Consider the following 17,285-nt stretch of genomic DNA (forward strand, 5'->3'; position numbering starts at 1 on the left):
CTGAGAACAGCTGCATTAACCATTCTTCTGCGGCTCTTTGGATCACGAGTCAATTGTTTGTTGGGGAAATATTACTTCTCTCCCGTAACCTTAATTTATTTGTGCCCACAGAAGCAGAACATAAGCTGCCTCTTGGCCTCAGGCATGAGCTGTATGAACGGGCTGGCCTCTTGCCTGTGCCACAACCTTACGAGAACTCTCCTGCTGTGGCAGCGGGTCAGGAGTGGGGCCAAGCACCAGAGACCAGTGCAGAGAATGCTAATGACAGTGAGTATAGAGCAATTCCTTTATTAATTCTTATCTTAACCAAGGAGTCTTTGGATGTTGGAAACACAGTTTCTCCACAGAAAAAATTAAATCCAAGCACAGAGGCAAGCTGCTTGCATACAGGAACTAAATCACACAAAGCCTTATGGCACTTTTAGAAGCGTTAGTTGCTTCCTTCATATGTAGAGCTTGTGTCAGATCCTTTTTTCACCTTACTAGTCTGTGGAAGTTCTTAGCCCAATTGGTAGTATTAGTGGTTGGTGGTTTACATGGGGCCTGTTTTATGGGTGAGTATTGGCTGCTGGATTGAGGAGCAGTGGTGTGGGGAGCAGGTGATTGACGTCTTTGTACCATCAAGTTGATTTATAAAGCACACTTTTACCCAAATCTTGGGGTCCTAGGCCCTAAAAATAATAGATGTTTTGTGTATAGTTGTGTTTGTGTTCGTTACACCTATAGTGGCTTTGTATTGTCTCTGCTGTTGATCTTTTGTTAGATTTCCTATGCTCTAAAAGTGGACAGAGTTCTATATTCACTTATGCTTTTCTTTCTGTTTCACAGAAGAGTACATTAGGTCTCCCAGATATAAATAACAATCCTGTTATTAAGAGAGGTCGCTAATGATTTATCAGTTTAGAATTTTCCCCTATTTCTAGATCAATGAATCTGTCGTCTCAATCTCAATTAAAAATGGTTGCTGGTAGTGTATGTCAAAAGTACTCACAGATAAAAAATTAGAGATCTTTAATGTTCTTTCATGCGAAACTGTAGCCCTTGTGTGAGAAGTTGGCCTGATGTGCAGTGCTCACTATTCTAGTGATCACTATATATCAGTCCAAACAACCCTTATTGATGATTGGTTGTAAGTCAACCTTATAGACCAGCTATCCTAGTAGCATGGATACGAGCAGTCTAAGGCTAAGACTCTAGAGGGCGTGTTAAGCCAGCTGTTTTACCATCACATTACCCCTTGAACACCCAGTGAAAGGACACCACACAAGTGTTATGAAAATAAACAGTGTATTTATTAGAATCACAACAACCCTGTACTCTTTATGAGGACAGGGTGCTAGGCACACAACAAAACTCTTACGAAAATACTTAAGTTAGCACGTTACACAAATGCCCGAGGGGCACGAAAAACCATATACGCTAAAAGTGGAATGCGAATTACTAGCAGGTAAGTAACAGTTCTAATAGGCTTTGGAATCGCTAGGACTGGACTAGGGAATCGTTAGATTACTACTAGGAGACCCAGGGGACTCGGGTGCAGAGTGTGCACTCTCACGCGGGATGCGGGACAAAGTCTATGGAAGCTAGAATTCACAAAGTTAGTGTTCACGGGCGAACCCGACCTGGTAGGGAGAAAACGACAGTGGATCCTGACCCTTGGATAGTGAGGCTATGCTGGGACACCGGAGTGCCGAAGTTACCTAGCCCAGGGGCTGCAGCTGCATAGGTCTGAAAAGACGTCGGGGATCTCGTTGCCGGACCAGGAGCCTGGAAGGAAGAAGTTGCTGGCAGGCGACCAGTGAAGAAAAGTTTGATGGATCCAAGCCTGGATCAAGGAAGAAGAAAACCTGAAAGCAGAGGGGACCAAGTTCTTGAATCACTAGCCAGTGATTAAGTGGGCACCAGGATGGCACCGGGCGAAGTCACCGCAGTCAGGTGAGTGGGCGCTGCTGGGCTCTGCAGTCTCTCGGACCAGGAGGCGTTGTCGGCGACCAGGATGGAGGTGCGAGCTGTCCCACGAAGGATGAAGTCGTTGGCGTCGAAGTTACCCAGGATTGGGCAACAAGCCTTGGCTAATTCAAGCCCACGCGGTGGACTCAAAATGGCGTCTTGAGTGGACCAGGAGGGTCCGGGGTGCTCCTCTTCTGGAAGGGAGCAAGGGCCAGTCTGGAGCAACCAGACCAGCAGCAGAAATGTCGTCGGGCGTCGTCAGGAAGGCCACAAGCCAACGGGCTAGTAGCCAAACAACGCGGTGAGCAGCGGAAAGCAGAAGGGCCCCACGCAGATCGTGGAGATGCTGGGGGGCTGCACTTCGGAGCTGGAGCTGCTCAGAGTCGGGGCTTCTCGGACCCCAAAGCACTCACCAGTAGATTACTCGGCGGGCTTGCTGGAAAGAAGTCGTGCAGTCTTGCAGATGGCCGGTCCCTTGAGGTCTCGTCGCACCCACGGTTCTCAGCTGGGCTGTAGAGGTGGGTGGAGGTCAGAGGTGCCAGGGAAGCCGGTTCTCGTCGAGCTGGGCAGTCGGATTCCGGAGGAAGGACTTACAGCAGACCGCAGTGTTCTTAGATGGTGCCTGCGGATGCAGGGTGACTACTCCTTAGTCACAAGGGAGAAATCTTAGGAAGAAGTCTTGAGTTCCTTTCGCAGAAAGTAGTTTCAGGATTCAAAGATGATCTGATTTGGAAGGGGGCCAGTCTCTACCTTTATCCTGTAAAAAGGGGCTGGCACGCGACTAAGTCCTGCCCTATGGGTGGGACTGGGAGGGGGGTGGTTACACCCACTTCCTTGGCGGGCTTTTCCCCAGCACAGGGTCTGGAGTGACCCTGGAACTGGTTCCAGCCAGCCTATGCACAGTGAGCACCGGGGTGCCACGTGCAGTCACCTTCCTCTAAAGCCCTGCCTACCTACAATACACAAAACCCTGTCTGGGACGGTGCTGGCACCGCCCCTGGCAGGAAACCCTTTGTCCTTATCTCCTGCTCTGGGAGGACTCCCAGCAGCAGGAGGGCAGACTTGTGTCTCGGTGGCAGCATCCATTTTGTGGATGCTAAGGCTCTGTCTGACTTTTAACCGGGTTATAGGTTACATGCATGTCGTGTCCCTCTAGAAGGGTGGAATGCTAACCCCGTCGCCAGAATTGGCGAGGGGTTAGTATTCCAATTCGTATGACACCTTACTCGACATGTTTTGATAAAGCGATACCAGAGTTGGCACATAACCGCGAGGATTATAATGCACTTAAGAGTATATGGTATGCGATATCATGGAAACGGCTAAGGGATGGATCCCGAAAGCCGCAGACAGGCTCAGCTCATGCCAGAGCACCATCTCACACGATTCCAAGCACTCTGCCTTCAGGATTGTTAAGGCCTGCCATAGGAGTGACTGATAGGAGATCTGTGTGTCCATTTTAGGGTTAGATATAGGTATACTATATCTAAAGCAAAGGGTGAGTACACCACCTTGCCCCAGCTGTCGTGCAGCCAGTTGTGTCAGTTTTAGTTAGTCAATCCAGGGGTGGCATAATACATGCTTCAGCCCCTGGGAGACTTCTGGGTGCACCTCAGCCCTGGGTACAGGGACTTGGAGAGGGCCCAGTGCCAATTCAGTACCTGAGTACAATTTGGATAGAGAGAACAGCTAGGCTGTGGGTCTGATTAGCAGGCCCACAGCCAGGGAAAGTCGTAAACCAGTGCAGCAAAAAAGCAAAAATCTGGGTGATCATAGGATTGCAGACCCTACTCTCCTACACCTTGTTTCAAGTAAGAGTCTGGGTGTGTGTCTTTAAATGTCTTTACTATACAACAACAAAGGAGTGGGCACAAGATATTAGAGGAAAGAGGGAAACAACCCGAGATATTCCTAATCTGATATCCAATCTCCAAATACACAACACAAAATAACATACACAAAAAGCAATACAAAAGGAAGTACACAAAACAAAGGTGTTTAGATAAGCGAAAAGCAATTTTTGCTAAAAAGTAGAACCCTCACTCATCAACATAGTTGATGACATGCTTCATCATAGGGTTCTACCAAGGAGACCAAATGTCTACTTGGTATGCTACCACGCCTGAGTTACAGCGGAGCTGGTATGTAAGAGACGCTTAGGGAAGTGCTCAAAAAGAATACTTGAGTTAAAAGATGGCGGACTGTACTCCAAAATAATTTTAATAAAGAGTCAGGCCACAATCATTAACAAGCATTGCAAATGCAATAGGTCTCGCATTAGAAAAGTTGGAGTTATTGGTCTTGTAAATGACATATTTTATTTATTTGTTGGTTTTTAAAATTGCTAAATTGATGGCTTTGTCATTTACAATGCCAATAGTTATAACTTTCGTGAATGTGACACCTATAGCATTTGGAATGCAACATGTTTTGTATTTACGTGACTTAGATGGCAGCTCTGGTCGTTAGGCCACATCTCTAGAGAGCAGGAGAGTGCAGCAGGGGAGAGAAGCACAGCAATGCAATAGGTCTCGCATTAGGAAAGTTTGAGCTATTGGTATTGTAAAGGACACATTTTTTATTTATGTGCTTGTTTTGAAAATAGCGAAATTAATAGCTTTGTTATTTACAATGCCAATAGTTTTATCTTTCGCAAATGTGACACCTATTGTAACACAATATGTGTTGTGAGGGTGAGTGAGGGTGAGGGTGAGAGGGTGAGGGGTTGAGGGGTTGAGTGTGAGTGTGAGTGAGGGTGAGGGTGAGGGGTTGAGGGTGAGGGTGAGGGGTTGAGGGTGAGTGAGGGTGAGGGGTTGAGGGTGAGTGAGGGTGAGGGGTTGAGGGTGAGGGGTTGAGGGGTTGAGGGTGAGGGGTTGAGGGTGAGTGAGAGTGAGAGTGAGGGTGGGTGAGGGTGAGTGAGGGGTTGAGGGTGAGTGAGGGTGAGGGGTTGAGGGTGAGTGATGGTGAGGGGTTGAGTGAGGGTGAGGGTGAGTGAGGGGTTGAGGGTGAGGGGTTGAGGGTGAGTGAGGGTGAGGGGTTGAGGGTGAGTGAGGGGTTGAGGGTGAGTGAGGGTGAGGGGTTGAGGTTGAGGGTGAGGGGTTGAGGGTGAGTGAGGGGTTGAGGGTGAGTGAGGGTGAGGGGTTGAGGGTGAGGGGTTGAGGGTGAGTGAGGGTGAGGGGTTGAGGGTGAGGGAGGGTGAGGGGTTGAGGGTGAGGGGGTGAGGGTGAGGGGTTGAGGGTGAGTGAGGGGTTGAGGGTGAGGGAGGGTGAGGGGTTGAGGGTGAGGGGTTGAGGGTGAGGGAGGGTGAGGGGGTGAGGGTGAGTGAGGGTGAGGGTGAGGGTGAGTGAGGGTGAGGGCTTGAGGGTGGGTGAGGGTGAGGGGTTGAGGGTGAGTGAGGGTGAGTGAGAGTGAGGGTGAGTGAGGGGTTGAGGGTGAGGGGTTGAGGGTGAGTGAGGGTGAGGATGGGTGAGAGTGGGTGAGGGTGAGTGAGGGTGAGAGGGTGAGGGTGAGTGAGGGTGAGTGAGGGGTTGAGGGTGAGTGAGGGTGAGGGGTTGAGGGTGCGTGAGGGTGAGGGGTTGAGGGTGAGTGAGGATGGGTGAGAGTGGGTGAGGGTGAGTGAGGGTGAGGGTGAGTGAGGGTGAGTGAGGGGTTGAGGGTGAGTGAGGGTGAGGGGTTGAGGGTGAGTGAGGGTGAGGGTGGGTGAGGGGTTGAGGGTGAGTGAGGGTGAGGGGTTGAGGGTGAGTGAGGGGTTGAGGTTGAGTGAGGGTGAGGGGTTGAGGGTGAGTGAGGGTGAGGGGTTGAGAGTGAGGGTGGGTGAGGGTGAGTGAGGGTGAGGGGTTGAGGGTGAGTGAGGGTGAGGGTGGGTGAGGGTGAGGGGTTGAGGGTGGGTGAGTGAGGGTGAGTGAGGGTGGGTGAGTGAGGGTGAGTGAGGGTGGGTGAGTGAGGGTGGGTGAGTGAGGGTGGGTGAGTGAGGGTGAGTGAGGGTGAGTGGTTGAGGGTGAGTGGTTGAGGGTGAGTGGTTGAGGGTGAGGGGGTGAGGGGTTGAGGGTGAGGGGTTGAGGGTGGGTGAGGGTGAGGGGTTGAGGGTGAGGGGTTGAGGGTGAGGGGTTAAGGGTGAGGGGTTGAGGGTGAGTGAGAGTAAGGGTGAGTGAGGGGTTGAGGGTGAAGGGTTGAGGGTGGGTGAGGGGTTGAGGGTGAAGGGTTGAGGGTGGGTGAGGGTGAGGGGTTGAGGGTGAGGGGTTGAGGGTGAGTGAGGGGTTGAGGGTGAGGGGTTGAGGGTGAGTGAGGGTGAGGGGTTGAGGGTGAGTGAGGGTGAGGGGTTGAGGGTGAGTGAGGGTGAGGGGTTGAGGGTGAGTGAGGGTGAGGGAGGGGTTGAGGGTGAGTGAGGGTGAGGGAGGGGTTGAGGGTGAGGGAGGGGTTGAGGGTGGGTGAGGGTGAGGGGTTGAGGGTGGGTGAGGGTGAGTGAGGGGTTGAGGGTGAGTGAGGGTGAGGGTGGGTGAGAGGGTGAGGGGTTGAGGGTGAGTGAGGGGTTGAGGGTGAGGGTGAGGGAGGGGTTGAGGGTGAGGGGTTGAGGGTGGGTGAGGGTGAGTGAGGGGTGAGGGGTTGAGGGTGGGTGAGGGGTTGAGGGTGAGTGAGGGGTTGAGGGTGGGTGAGGGTGAGTGAGGGTGGGTGAGGGTGGGTGAGGGTGAGTGAGGGTGAGTGAGAGGGTGAGTGTGAGGGTGAGGGGTTGAGGGTGAGTGAGGGTGAGGGGTTGAGTGAGGGTGAGGGGTTGAGGGTGAGGGGTTGAGGGTGAGTGAGGGTGAGGGGTTGAGGGTGAGTGAGGGTGAGGGGTTGAGGGTGAGTGAGGGTGAGGGTGAGGGTGAGTGTGAGTTTGAGGGTGAGTGAGGGTGAGGGGTTGAGGGCGAGTGAGGGTGAGTGAGGGGTTGAGGGTGAGGGGTTGAGGGTGAGTGAGGGTGAGGGGTTGAGGGTTGGTGAGTAAGGGTGAGTGAGGGTGAGGGGTTGAGGGTGAGGGTGGATGTGGTGGTGGATGCGGTGGTGGTGGATGTGGAGGTGGTGGTGGATGTGGGGTGATTGCGGCTTGCAAGCTTATTCCGCTCACGTTATGCAGTTTCAAACATGATTGCCACTATTACTCTCAAATTCACTTGGCAGCAAACTGGTGAACTAATTAAAAGAAAGTCGTATTCGGCGTTATGGCCGGTACTTTATTCCAGCAAAGTGGCAAGCCAGTACACACCAATGAGCTAGTAAAGCTAAAAATACACCACATGGCACAATTGCTGGCTGAGCGAGCAGAAGTAAGCCAAACAGCTTTCCCGTAGCTAAGGAGAGCTGAGCTCTTTTTGTAGCAGCACGCATAAGAAAAGTCCCGTATTTTCACCAAAACACTCTCTGATAATGATCAGCCGAATTCAGAAGGCTTCCTGCCCTCATATATTCCCAAGAGAGCAGTAATCTTATAAGGAAATGCTGTCATCACACCTAAAGCTACGGATGAGGAGAGCTTGCTGGAAGACATTCAATTAATGGAAAAAAAAGAAAGAAAAGGAGACACGGCCGGCCGGCCGTGAACTGAAAGCACGGCCGGCCGTGAAAAAGCCTTTGATGCCGCAGGGGGTAATTAGGGGAGGAGAATGGCTGGGCTGAGGCAGAGCGCCAAGCCTTTGATGCAGCAGGGGGCGGAGCGGGAAGAGCTGCTGGCGGCACTAAGCTGACGATTTGATGCTGTGCACGTGCATTTTAACTAATTGCGCTTGCGCATTGAGTTAAAAGTGCACATGCACTTCATCAAATCGCCAGTGAATCGCCAGTGTAGGTAAGCTTTGTTTAAGCCCCCATAGTCTTGTTCTGCTCAATGCGCATGCGCATTGACAGGCGAGACCTAAAAACTAGTGATACAGACACTATTGGCCATAAATTCGAGCTAAATGTGTCCAAAGTGAGTTAGGGGTCGACATGTTTCTGCTATAAAATGCTAGCTCAGCAAAGCTTTCATCAGGACCAAAAAACAAAACATTCCCAGGCGGTATACGCACCCTAAGGCGTACCCTAACCTTGGGAATGTCCTTGTAAATGATGGTAAACTCACAGTTTTACCCGGTGTAGGTGGTCTTATATTTTCCAAGACCTACAATCCTGTAAGAAATAAACTCATATTCAAACAGCCAACAACAAATTGCAATTGAAACATTATTTTGAGCACATGCAAATTGTGTGACATATATAACGTCAAAATTACCAACCCCCCTTCCCCCCCCGGGGCACTCTCTTTAAAAACCGGGTTTCAGTAGCACAAAACCTATAGTGGCTTTGTATCGTCTCTGCTGTTGATCTTTTGTTAGATTTCCTATGCTCTAAAAGTGGACAGAGTTCTATATTCACTTATGCTTTTCTTTCTGTTTCACGGAAGAGTACATTAGGTCTCCCAGATAGAAATAACAATCCTAATATTAAGAGAGGTCGCTAATGATGTATCAGTTTAGAATTTTCCCCTATTTCTAGATCAATGCATCTGTCGTCTCAATCTCAATTAAAAATGGTTGCTGGTAGTGTATGTCAAAAGTACTCACCGATTAAAAATTTGAGATCTCTAAAGTTCTTTCATGCGAAACTGTAGCCCTTGTTTCAAGTAAGAGTCTGGGTGTGTGGCTTTAAATGTCTTCATGCATCGATCCAGACTTTTTGACTACCTCCCTTTCTGTGCTTTACTCTGAAAGCTGATTGCCTGTATGGTGCTAAAATCTAAGTAGGAACCGCAGAGCATACAGGACAGTGGCCTCATTTCTTATGGCTAGGAACATGTTTGGGACATTTCACTGAGGCTGCATTGTACTTGGTCACATAGTGGAAAAAGGCTCAGCCTCTTAGTGACCCAAGGAGTTCTACCAAATACCATCGAGTGAAGTTTCCTTTTTATTTCCCTTATGCAATATGGCTGAAGTGAGCTGACCAACTGCCCTTTGCCTTCACTGTGATGGGTGAAAACAAAATGTGAATGACAATTTATCAGGCCAGTGGATGAAGACCACTGACCAAAAGCCCCTAGATATAGGTATATTGTGAATTTAAAAGGAAGTAGGCTGGCGAGACGGCGTACGCTGACCTAAAGGGAATATACATGTTGCCACCGGTGATCAAGTGTCATGTGAGCAATCTTAAACAAAATAGTTTATTTCTTGCAAAGACTTAAATTTCTTGCTGTTCATCTGTGTTCATTGTCTTCTTTGTAGAATGCAGTCTCACTTCTCTTTTTTAGTACATCAAGACAGACGAGCAGGCATCACATTTGGCAATAGTCCTTGGAACAGCAGTCTCAGTCAGGCGGGCAACACCCATTGGACTAACCGGGCTTCAGCCCCCCCCCCACCCCACCCCCACCTCCTCGTGTGTGGCAGCCCGAAATTTCGCTCTAGTTGCGCCTGTGGTCTCAGTAGATTGTTAAGTAAGCTGCAGATCAGCGAACACACCACATTTTGGTTTGCTTGCCCATATTACCCGGGAACTTACCACAAATACCTTTCCAAGCAAGCTGTATGTGATTAAGTAGGCAGTATATAGACCTCATACCGGAAGTCCACTAACATCTGTTTCTTTCCAGAATTCTAAGTTTTTATTCAGGCAAAAGCGATGTGGTCGACTGAAAACTTTCTGCCTCAAAGGGATCCTTATGCGGCGAAACGCCTCTTCGTCCAACTAACATTGGATGCCCTTCCGTTGGGAATGACAATCAGGAACACATCTTGGGGTGGTTGGAGAGCCTTTGGCATGCTGTGCCATGCTGCCGTTTTGATATTATTCCACAAAACAGAATGCACGTCTTCCTATGTTGCTCTTATTATTAAAGTCTGTGATGGTGGTGGCATGCAGACCGGAGCATTTTTCCTGTTTTGTGGAATCCAATAATAAAACAGCTGCAATTCGTGAAATTGTGTTTTCACGTGTACTAAACAGAATAAAAAAGGCAGGACATTTCTGGAAAGTATCGGGATTTCATTGCGGTACGTGACCCACCACAAAAAAGGAAACCGACATGAAATGGCACTAAAACAATGAAACCACAAAATTCCGTGAAACTTCATGAGGCAGAACAATTTAGTGAAACATTTAGTGAAACAGCCTTAACCTTAAGCCCAGTCCATGCACGAAATTTCTCTGAGAGCAGAACAGTGCCACGCTCGACAGAAGGCCTAATTTAGGGATTTGTGGACAGAGTAAAGGCAGACAAGGTGGCTGAGGACTTTATGCCAGGCACCCTGCCTTTACCCTGCCTGCAAAATTTAGACATGTTTGCCTGCCCAGCAGACATCTCTATACATTGGCAGGAACTGCCTTCAACGGACTGTTCCATCAAACATGACAGCCGACCATCAACCTTTTGCAAAGTTTCTATTTTTCAAACACAAACTTCTAAAGCGGAAGTTTGTTTCAGGAAAGTAAACAACAAATGCCCCCTACACCATGGGAGCAATCTACCATGTTGGGGGGGTCCTGTGAGGGAGAGAGAGCGCACGGTCTCTGGTACAGTCTAGTGTGTGTGTGTGTGTGCGGTCTCTGGTGCGGTCTAGAGTCCAGCTGTCGGTCACATGATGATCTGTGCGTGTGTGTATGTGTGTGAGAGAGCTGTCTTTGGCACAGTCTACAGTACAGCTGACCGTCATCTACTGTGAGAGAGAGAGCTGCCTCTGGTGCACTCTAGAGTACATCTGTCGGTCACGTGATCTACTGTGTGTGTGAGAGAGCAGTCTCTGGCCCAGTCTAGAGTACAGCTGTCTGTCACGTGATGTAGTGTGTGTGAGAGTGCGTTCTCTTGCCCAGTCTAGTATACAGCTGTCTGTCACGTGATGTACTGTGTGTGTGTGTGTGTGTGAGAGAGCCGTCTCGATGTCTCGTCTCTTGATGAGTCTCGTCGTCCAGCGCGGGTCTCCGCGCAGCTCTCCCCGCTCAGTCCAGCAGACCCACGCTCAGCCCAGATGGCATTTCCTCTGCACTGCTACTCTGGAGACATCACTGCCATCTTGTGTCTCTCGGGCTCCCCGGGGTCACAGGCCTCCAGCACGGTTCCACCGCTCGATCTGGTAGGTCTGTGGAGGATGGATTTTGATACCGGTTACCTTGGGGCTGTGGTCATGTGTTTCGTGGGGTTTGGAACAACGTTCAGTAGCGGATTGGTGACGGATATCAAGCAGAGGCTTTGGAGTCACGCTAGTGTACGGCCTTTCCCGTCGGCTGCTGGCTACCCCCTGGGAACATACCATTTTTGAAGAGGATGCATGATTGAGATTTATATGATAAACAGAATGGATGGTATCTTTTAGAAGAAGCATAAAGTATAACTTGTACATAGATTGATATGAATATATTTATTATTTTGTATACCATAAATGTACTGTATTTGACTATACTCTGGGTTCTGTTGGGCACATGTTAGTATGCCCCAAGTACAATAGAGTATTATGCAAGTAGTATTGATATGCATAGTTGCCTAAGAATTGTTTTAGTACAATTGGGATTAAGTGATGGCCAATCCACTGATAGCGAGCCCAACAACAGGAGAAAAGTATTAAAAGATTAGGGGCATGCGAAATTTGAAATTCAACAGAGGAAAAGTTAAATTTGCTCCTGGGCACTTCAAGGAAGGGATATGCTGCAGGATATCCCTAAAGTAGGATATGCTGTGGCAAGAAATCATGTGGCTTAACTATGGCAAGCAAAGCTCCTGGCACCACACATTCAGAGGTAAATGCATGGCAGTAAAACCAGAACCAAGAAAGAGGAGCTGTTAGGAGTCGTCTCACTCTGGGAACATTAGGTCACCTGATCCGTTGTTCAGCAAGTTATCTGGACAGCACCATCTGCTGCTGCACATCGTTATCAGAACATATGGGAAGAGTCGCTATCTAATGCAGAAAAGTACCTTTTTGATCCCTGACCACATGTGTGCTTTAGGAACACCGGTGTATACTTTCCAGTTACCTTTCAAAGTCTTGCGGACTGCAGAGTGACAGTGACTGCAGTGTGTGTGTGTGCAGGGTAAACAGTGTGAGTGTGCAGGGTGAACAGTGTGTGAGTGTGCAGGGTGAACAGTGTGTAAGTGTGCAGGGTGAACAGTGTGTAAGTGTGCAGGGTGAACAGTGTGTAAGTGTGCAGGATGAACCATATGTGACTATGCAGGATGAACAGTGTGAGTGTGCAGGGTGAGCAGTGTGTGAATGTGTAGGGGCAGTGTGTGAGTGTGCAGGAAACAAACACTCAAACTAAGTCCACCACACACATAACACACATAAGACCATACACACAACACACACACATACACCACACACACACATACACCACACACACATACCACACACACTGTAGAGTGCTGTGTGCTGTAGAGTGCAGAGTGCTGTAGAGTGCCGGGTGCTTTTGAGTGCTGCAGAGTTCTGTTGAGGGCAGAGTGCTGTGTGCTGCAGAGCGCTGTGTGCTGCAGAGCGCTGTGTGCTGCAGAGCGCTGTGTGCTGCAGAGCGCTGTGTGCTGCAGAGCGCTGTGTGCTGCAGAGCGCTGTGTGCTGCAGAGCGCTGTGTGCTGCAGAGCGCTGTGTGCTGCAGAGTGCTGTAGAGTGCTGTGTGCTTTTGAGTGCAGAGTGCTGTTGAGTGTGTCTGTGTGAGGGTGGCTCTGTGTAGGGTGTAGCTATTGCCATTGTAAATGACATTGCCATTTATATAACTATTAAGCTATTGGCAATGTAAATGACAATGCCATTGATGATTTAAAAAAAAAAAGTCATGAGCAATGCCAATAGCTCTACCTTTAATGATGCCGAGACCATTGCATTGTAAATGCTTGTTTTTTAGTGGTGACCCAAATTCAGAATAGCTACATTTTCCAACGCCAGTGTTATAGAGTATTGCATTTTTTTGTACGTCCAAACATCCACAACATATCCCTGCAATTGGAAAAGTCTGACTGGTTCTTTGGAATATCCTTGAGCAAGCTACACAAATGACCCTTAGCTGAATTCGGGTTTTGTTTTCTCCTGAATCTACCTGTCAGAAATGTACAACTTTCCTGGTTCACCCATGAATTTCATCTCAATGCTGTTACAATACAAAAACTAGCTGCCTTTTCTATCGTTCGACTGTAAGCTTGACTTTGACCCTTAACAATGCTTCGCTGCCGTTTTGGCTAGGTTTGTGATATACAAATCCAACAATACTTACATAAATGTTGAGATTGGGCTACTTGGATGTGTTGAATGTATATTTGTGTGTGAGAGTTTTACAGAGTATTCATGTATTTGGCATGTGTTGGTGTTAGACCTGTCTGGCCCTTTGCGTAGTCCCTCCAATTTATTATTTATTTTGTTCCCTTTTTGCCCCTCATAACCTTATTCATTTTTGTGTCCACTAGATTTTTCAAGGTGTTGGTCTAGGGGATAGGTGCTCTTTCGCCCTTATAGTTTTTCACCTCAGGCCTAGAGGCCTTTCCTGACAGGAATTTCTTTGGAGTCACAAAATGGTGGCTACCAACTGTCATAACTGACATACCTAGAACCTGTCCCACAGGATAGAGTAGGGCATTCCAGAACCTTCTGGTCCCTTCTGGACCTCTGAGGGTCAGCCTATAAAAGGCGGAATGCTGGGCAACCATTTTGTCTTGCCAGTGAGGAACAGCTAGAGTGAAGGCTGAGGTCTGGAAGGGGTAGGGTCCTTAAGGGTGGACTGCTCTACAAGGGTTGCCCTCTGTCTGGTTTCCCCGCCCCCCATTCCTGCTGTCCTAGCCGAGTTAGTTTCGTCCTGCTGACCCTGGTCAGGGAGGTGCCCAAGTTAGGTGAAGGGGTCAATCCCAGTGGACTGTGGAGCTGCGGAGATCCCTGCTGTGGGAACCAAACAAGGAGTTCTCCTGTGCACCTGTTCCTGTCCAGTATGGAGGGTTAGTGGATTACTGCTGTAACTGGAGATCTGGGGGCCCAAATGTGAGGGATTCCACCTCTAACCCCCTCTCTCCATGGTGTGAAGCAGGTTCCTGCCCTGCGTGACGCCGAGACCCCCTTACCGGTGTTTGGTCCTGCAGCCTGTGAGCAAACCTCCCCACTCGTGAGGAGAAAGAGTGGGGTGACAGGGTTATTGGGACTGAGCCGTCTTCCCTGATTCCGCCGTGAGCGGGACCCCTGGGGCGCTGATCGCGCTTCCGTGACAGCGCTGCTTTAAGAAAGAGAAAAAGGGGACTAGCGGTATAGTGCCCGGCGCCACTGCGCATATTCCAAGTTGAACTGGTGATCCATCACAGGAGGGGCCTAGGACCGAGCAGGCCGCTGCGTAGCAGACTCTGTTGGCTGATCCGCTTACTCCCCGCACATGCGCGAGGGGAAATCCTGTCAGCAGCCGGTGAGGAGATCTTCGGGGAGCAGCCGCCGAGTACCGGGCTTCCCGCTTAAGCGCTGGGAGCTACATCAAGGCGGGCCCCTGCTTCTCTGAGAAGAGAGGGAGCGGGGCGGCCCGGTTTCCAAAGGAGAGCGCACTTCAAGCGGAGAGGTGCGACTGGTGTGTCCTCTTTCCCTGACTCCGTGCTAACGAGGAGGAGGGACGAGGGGCCGCAACTTCGGCCGGAGGAGTCTGGGTCCTTTTGTCTTTTCCCCCCCCAGCAAACGGAGACACCGGCCGGTGGGCCCAACATAAAACAAAGTAAGGAGAGGTCGTGAGGGGGAACTTGGAGGCTTTAGCGTCTCTCTTAAAGGAGCAAAGACTTCCGGTTGGCTATATTAGGATTGGGCTAGTACTGGGTAATGCCCATCTAGTTTCTTGAAAGGATCTTCTGAAACTTAACTTTGAATGTAGGATGTTCCCCGTTTTGTGATTAAATAACTATATTCCAACCTCCCCTTGCTTAGAGAAACTAAAGTGAGTGAGGCTAGCCCATTCTTCTGGAGTCAAAGGTGGAGAGGGATGGGGTAAAGGTATAAAACCCTTCAGAGGAGTCAAGTCTAGCAAAGTTTGGAGACTAATGTAATGTGCTGTTAATGCTGATTAATGACATAATTTGGCAACTTTGAAAATCTTCATAATTTCATGGATAAATGTAATGTACTGAACTGTGATATCTGAAGACAAGAGAGCAGAGAATATTTTTATAAACAAGCTCGTATTTTTACACAAATTTTGGTGTAGTGTCATTTTTGCGTGTTATTGCATTGAATTACTGCTGGGTGGTCTGCAACCTTTACACATGTGCCTCTAGTGATTCTGTCTTACCCTAGGCCAGGCTACCCTAGGTGACCTGACATATTTAGGTTCCAACATGTTGGTGTCTAGCGGTGGGATCTTGACTGTGGTTGCAACTACTCTGTAGTAATTTAGTGTAATCCACTAGCCTACACCTGGAGTTTTCTCCTAGCGGCCCTCCTAATTTTTACTTTTGTTTTTCCAAATTTGTTCCTGGTGGTGGGGTGGAGGTAGCTTCAGGTTGCCCTTGCCACTCTATTCTTTTTGTGTGCTTAACCTTGTGTTGCCTTTTGCAAAATGGAATTTGCACTGGAAAAACTGGACACCTATTCATTGGCCTGCTAAAAGATTTCTGTCAACAATTGGGAGTGTTCTTTAAGCGTGGTGCCAAGAAGGGAGAACTCCAGACCAGTTTGAGGGCTTGGGTGGAAGCGCGCAATGAGGAGGGAACGGTGGAAGAGGAGGAATCGGACAGAGGTACTGTCATTGATAGGACTGCGGAATGTCCCCCGGGGGTGGGTGAGATGTCAATCAGCCCCAAGGCAACCTCACGGGAGGGCAGCAGTGTGTCATCGAGAGGGTTGTCAGAAACCGAGTTAGCTGACAGGAGAGAGGATAGACTGTTAAGGTGGGAAATAGCAAAAATGGAGTTGGAAGAAAAGAGGGAGGGGAGGAGGTTAGAACTGGAGAAGGAAGAGCGGAGAATGGCTCATGAATTCAAACTAAAAGAGTTAGAACTCCAGGCCCTGCAACGGGGGGACCCTTTCCAACTCCAAATGGTGGCAGCGAAACCAGAGAACCAACCAGGGAGTCCAGACCCTACCTGCCTAAGGATATAATTGCCAGCTATAGTCAGGGGGATGACATAGCCAAGTGGCTGGCAGCCTATGTGGTCTCCTTAAGAGCCCATGGGATCCAGGAGAAGCACTGGGGGGGTGGGTTATATAAGTACATGCCTCCTACTGGTCGGGACACCTTGCTGGCCTGGGAATCAGAGGAGCAGACCAACTACCCCACCATGAAGCTAGCATTGGTCAGGAAGTTTGGGCTTACCCCGGAAAGGTATCGCCAGAAGTTCAGGGGGAGCCACAAGTTAAGCACCCAGAACTGGGTGGACTTCCTTGATTATGCAAGAAAGGCATTAGAGGGCTGGGTCAAGGGCAGTGAGGTGAAGGATTATGAGGGGTTGTATGATCTATTTTTGAAAGCGCACCTCCTCGAGAAATGCTTTCCCGAGCTGCGCCAACACCTGGTGGACAGCAAGCTGACCAATCCCCGGAAGCTTGCAGAGGAGGCGGACATCTGGGCAAGTACCCAGGTGTCCTCAAAGGGGACTGGAGGGGATTCCCAAAAGGCCGGACAGGGCGCCCCTCAGAAGAAGGAGGGGGGAGATAAAAAGCGGGAGTTCCCTAAAGGTCCCCAAAACAATTTCCAGGGAAAGGGAACAGGTTTCACCCCTAAGGCAAACCCGCCCAGGAACCCTAATCCTGGCCAAAGCCAGCAGCCAAGGGTTCTCCACTGCTTCGAGTGTGGTGGTGTTGGACATTATAAGGGAGATGTCAGATGCCCAAAGAGACCACCCCCTCCCACCGGAGGAAATCCACCGGGAGTAGCTAGTGTAGTGCTCGGGGAGGAGTTGCCCTTAGATAAGGGGGGTGAGTGGGCGGGTGTCACCTTAGTGTCCCTGGGGGAACAGGAGATGGTTCCTAAGATCCAGGTGCCCCCAAATACTGTTAAGTATGGGCAATGGATCACCATCAATGGCCAGAGAGGGGAGGCTCTGAGAGATACAGGAGCCAGTATGACTATGGTGAGAAGTCAACTGGTGTCTCCAAAGCAGGTGATTCCCAATGTACTCCACCCCGCCGCGATGGCTGACGGCAGAATGGGCCACTATCCCGTGGCTGAGGTTCCCTTTGAGTGGGAAGGGGTTGCAGGTTCACTTCGAGTTGCCGTAAGCCCTGCCGTGCCAGTTGATGGTCTGCTGGGGAATGATATGGAGCACAACGCTTGGAGAGAGGTGGAATACCGGACGCACTCTGCGATGCTGGGTACACCTGACTGGGCCTGTGTGAGCACAAGGTCTGCGACTGCCCGGAGAGGGAGTTCGCTTGGGTTGGAGCCTGGAACAAAGG

The 17,285-nt window shown here is 49.7% G+C and overlaps 1 protein-coding gene across 1 annotated transcript in view; it reads left to right on the forward strand.

Annotated features, from left to right (window-relative positions):
- Positions 1-17,285, forward strand: part of RBM10 (RNA binding motif protein 10) — a 212,854-nt gene that overhangs the window by 84,598 nt on the left and 110,971 nt on the right. Inside the window, exon 11 of the mRNA XM_078664667.1 lies at positions 112-267. Coding sequence (XP_078520793.1) covers positions 112-267 — 156 coding nt within the window. The remainder of the gene's footprint in view (positions 1-111; positions 268-17,285) is intronic.

The sequence above is a fragment of the Lissotriton helveticus genome, chromosome 10, assembly GCF_964261635.1.
Source record: "Lissotriton helveticus chromosome 10, aLisHel1.1, whole genome shotgun sequence".
In the NCBI taxonomy this organism is placed as follows: domain Eukaryota; kingdom Metazoa; phylum Chordata; class Amphibia; order Caudata; family Salamandridae; genus Lissotriton; species Lissotriton helveticus.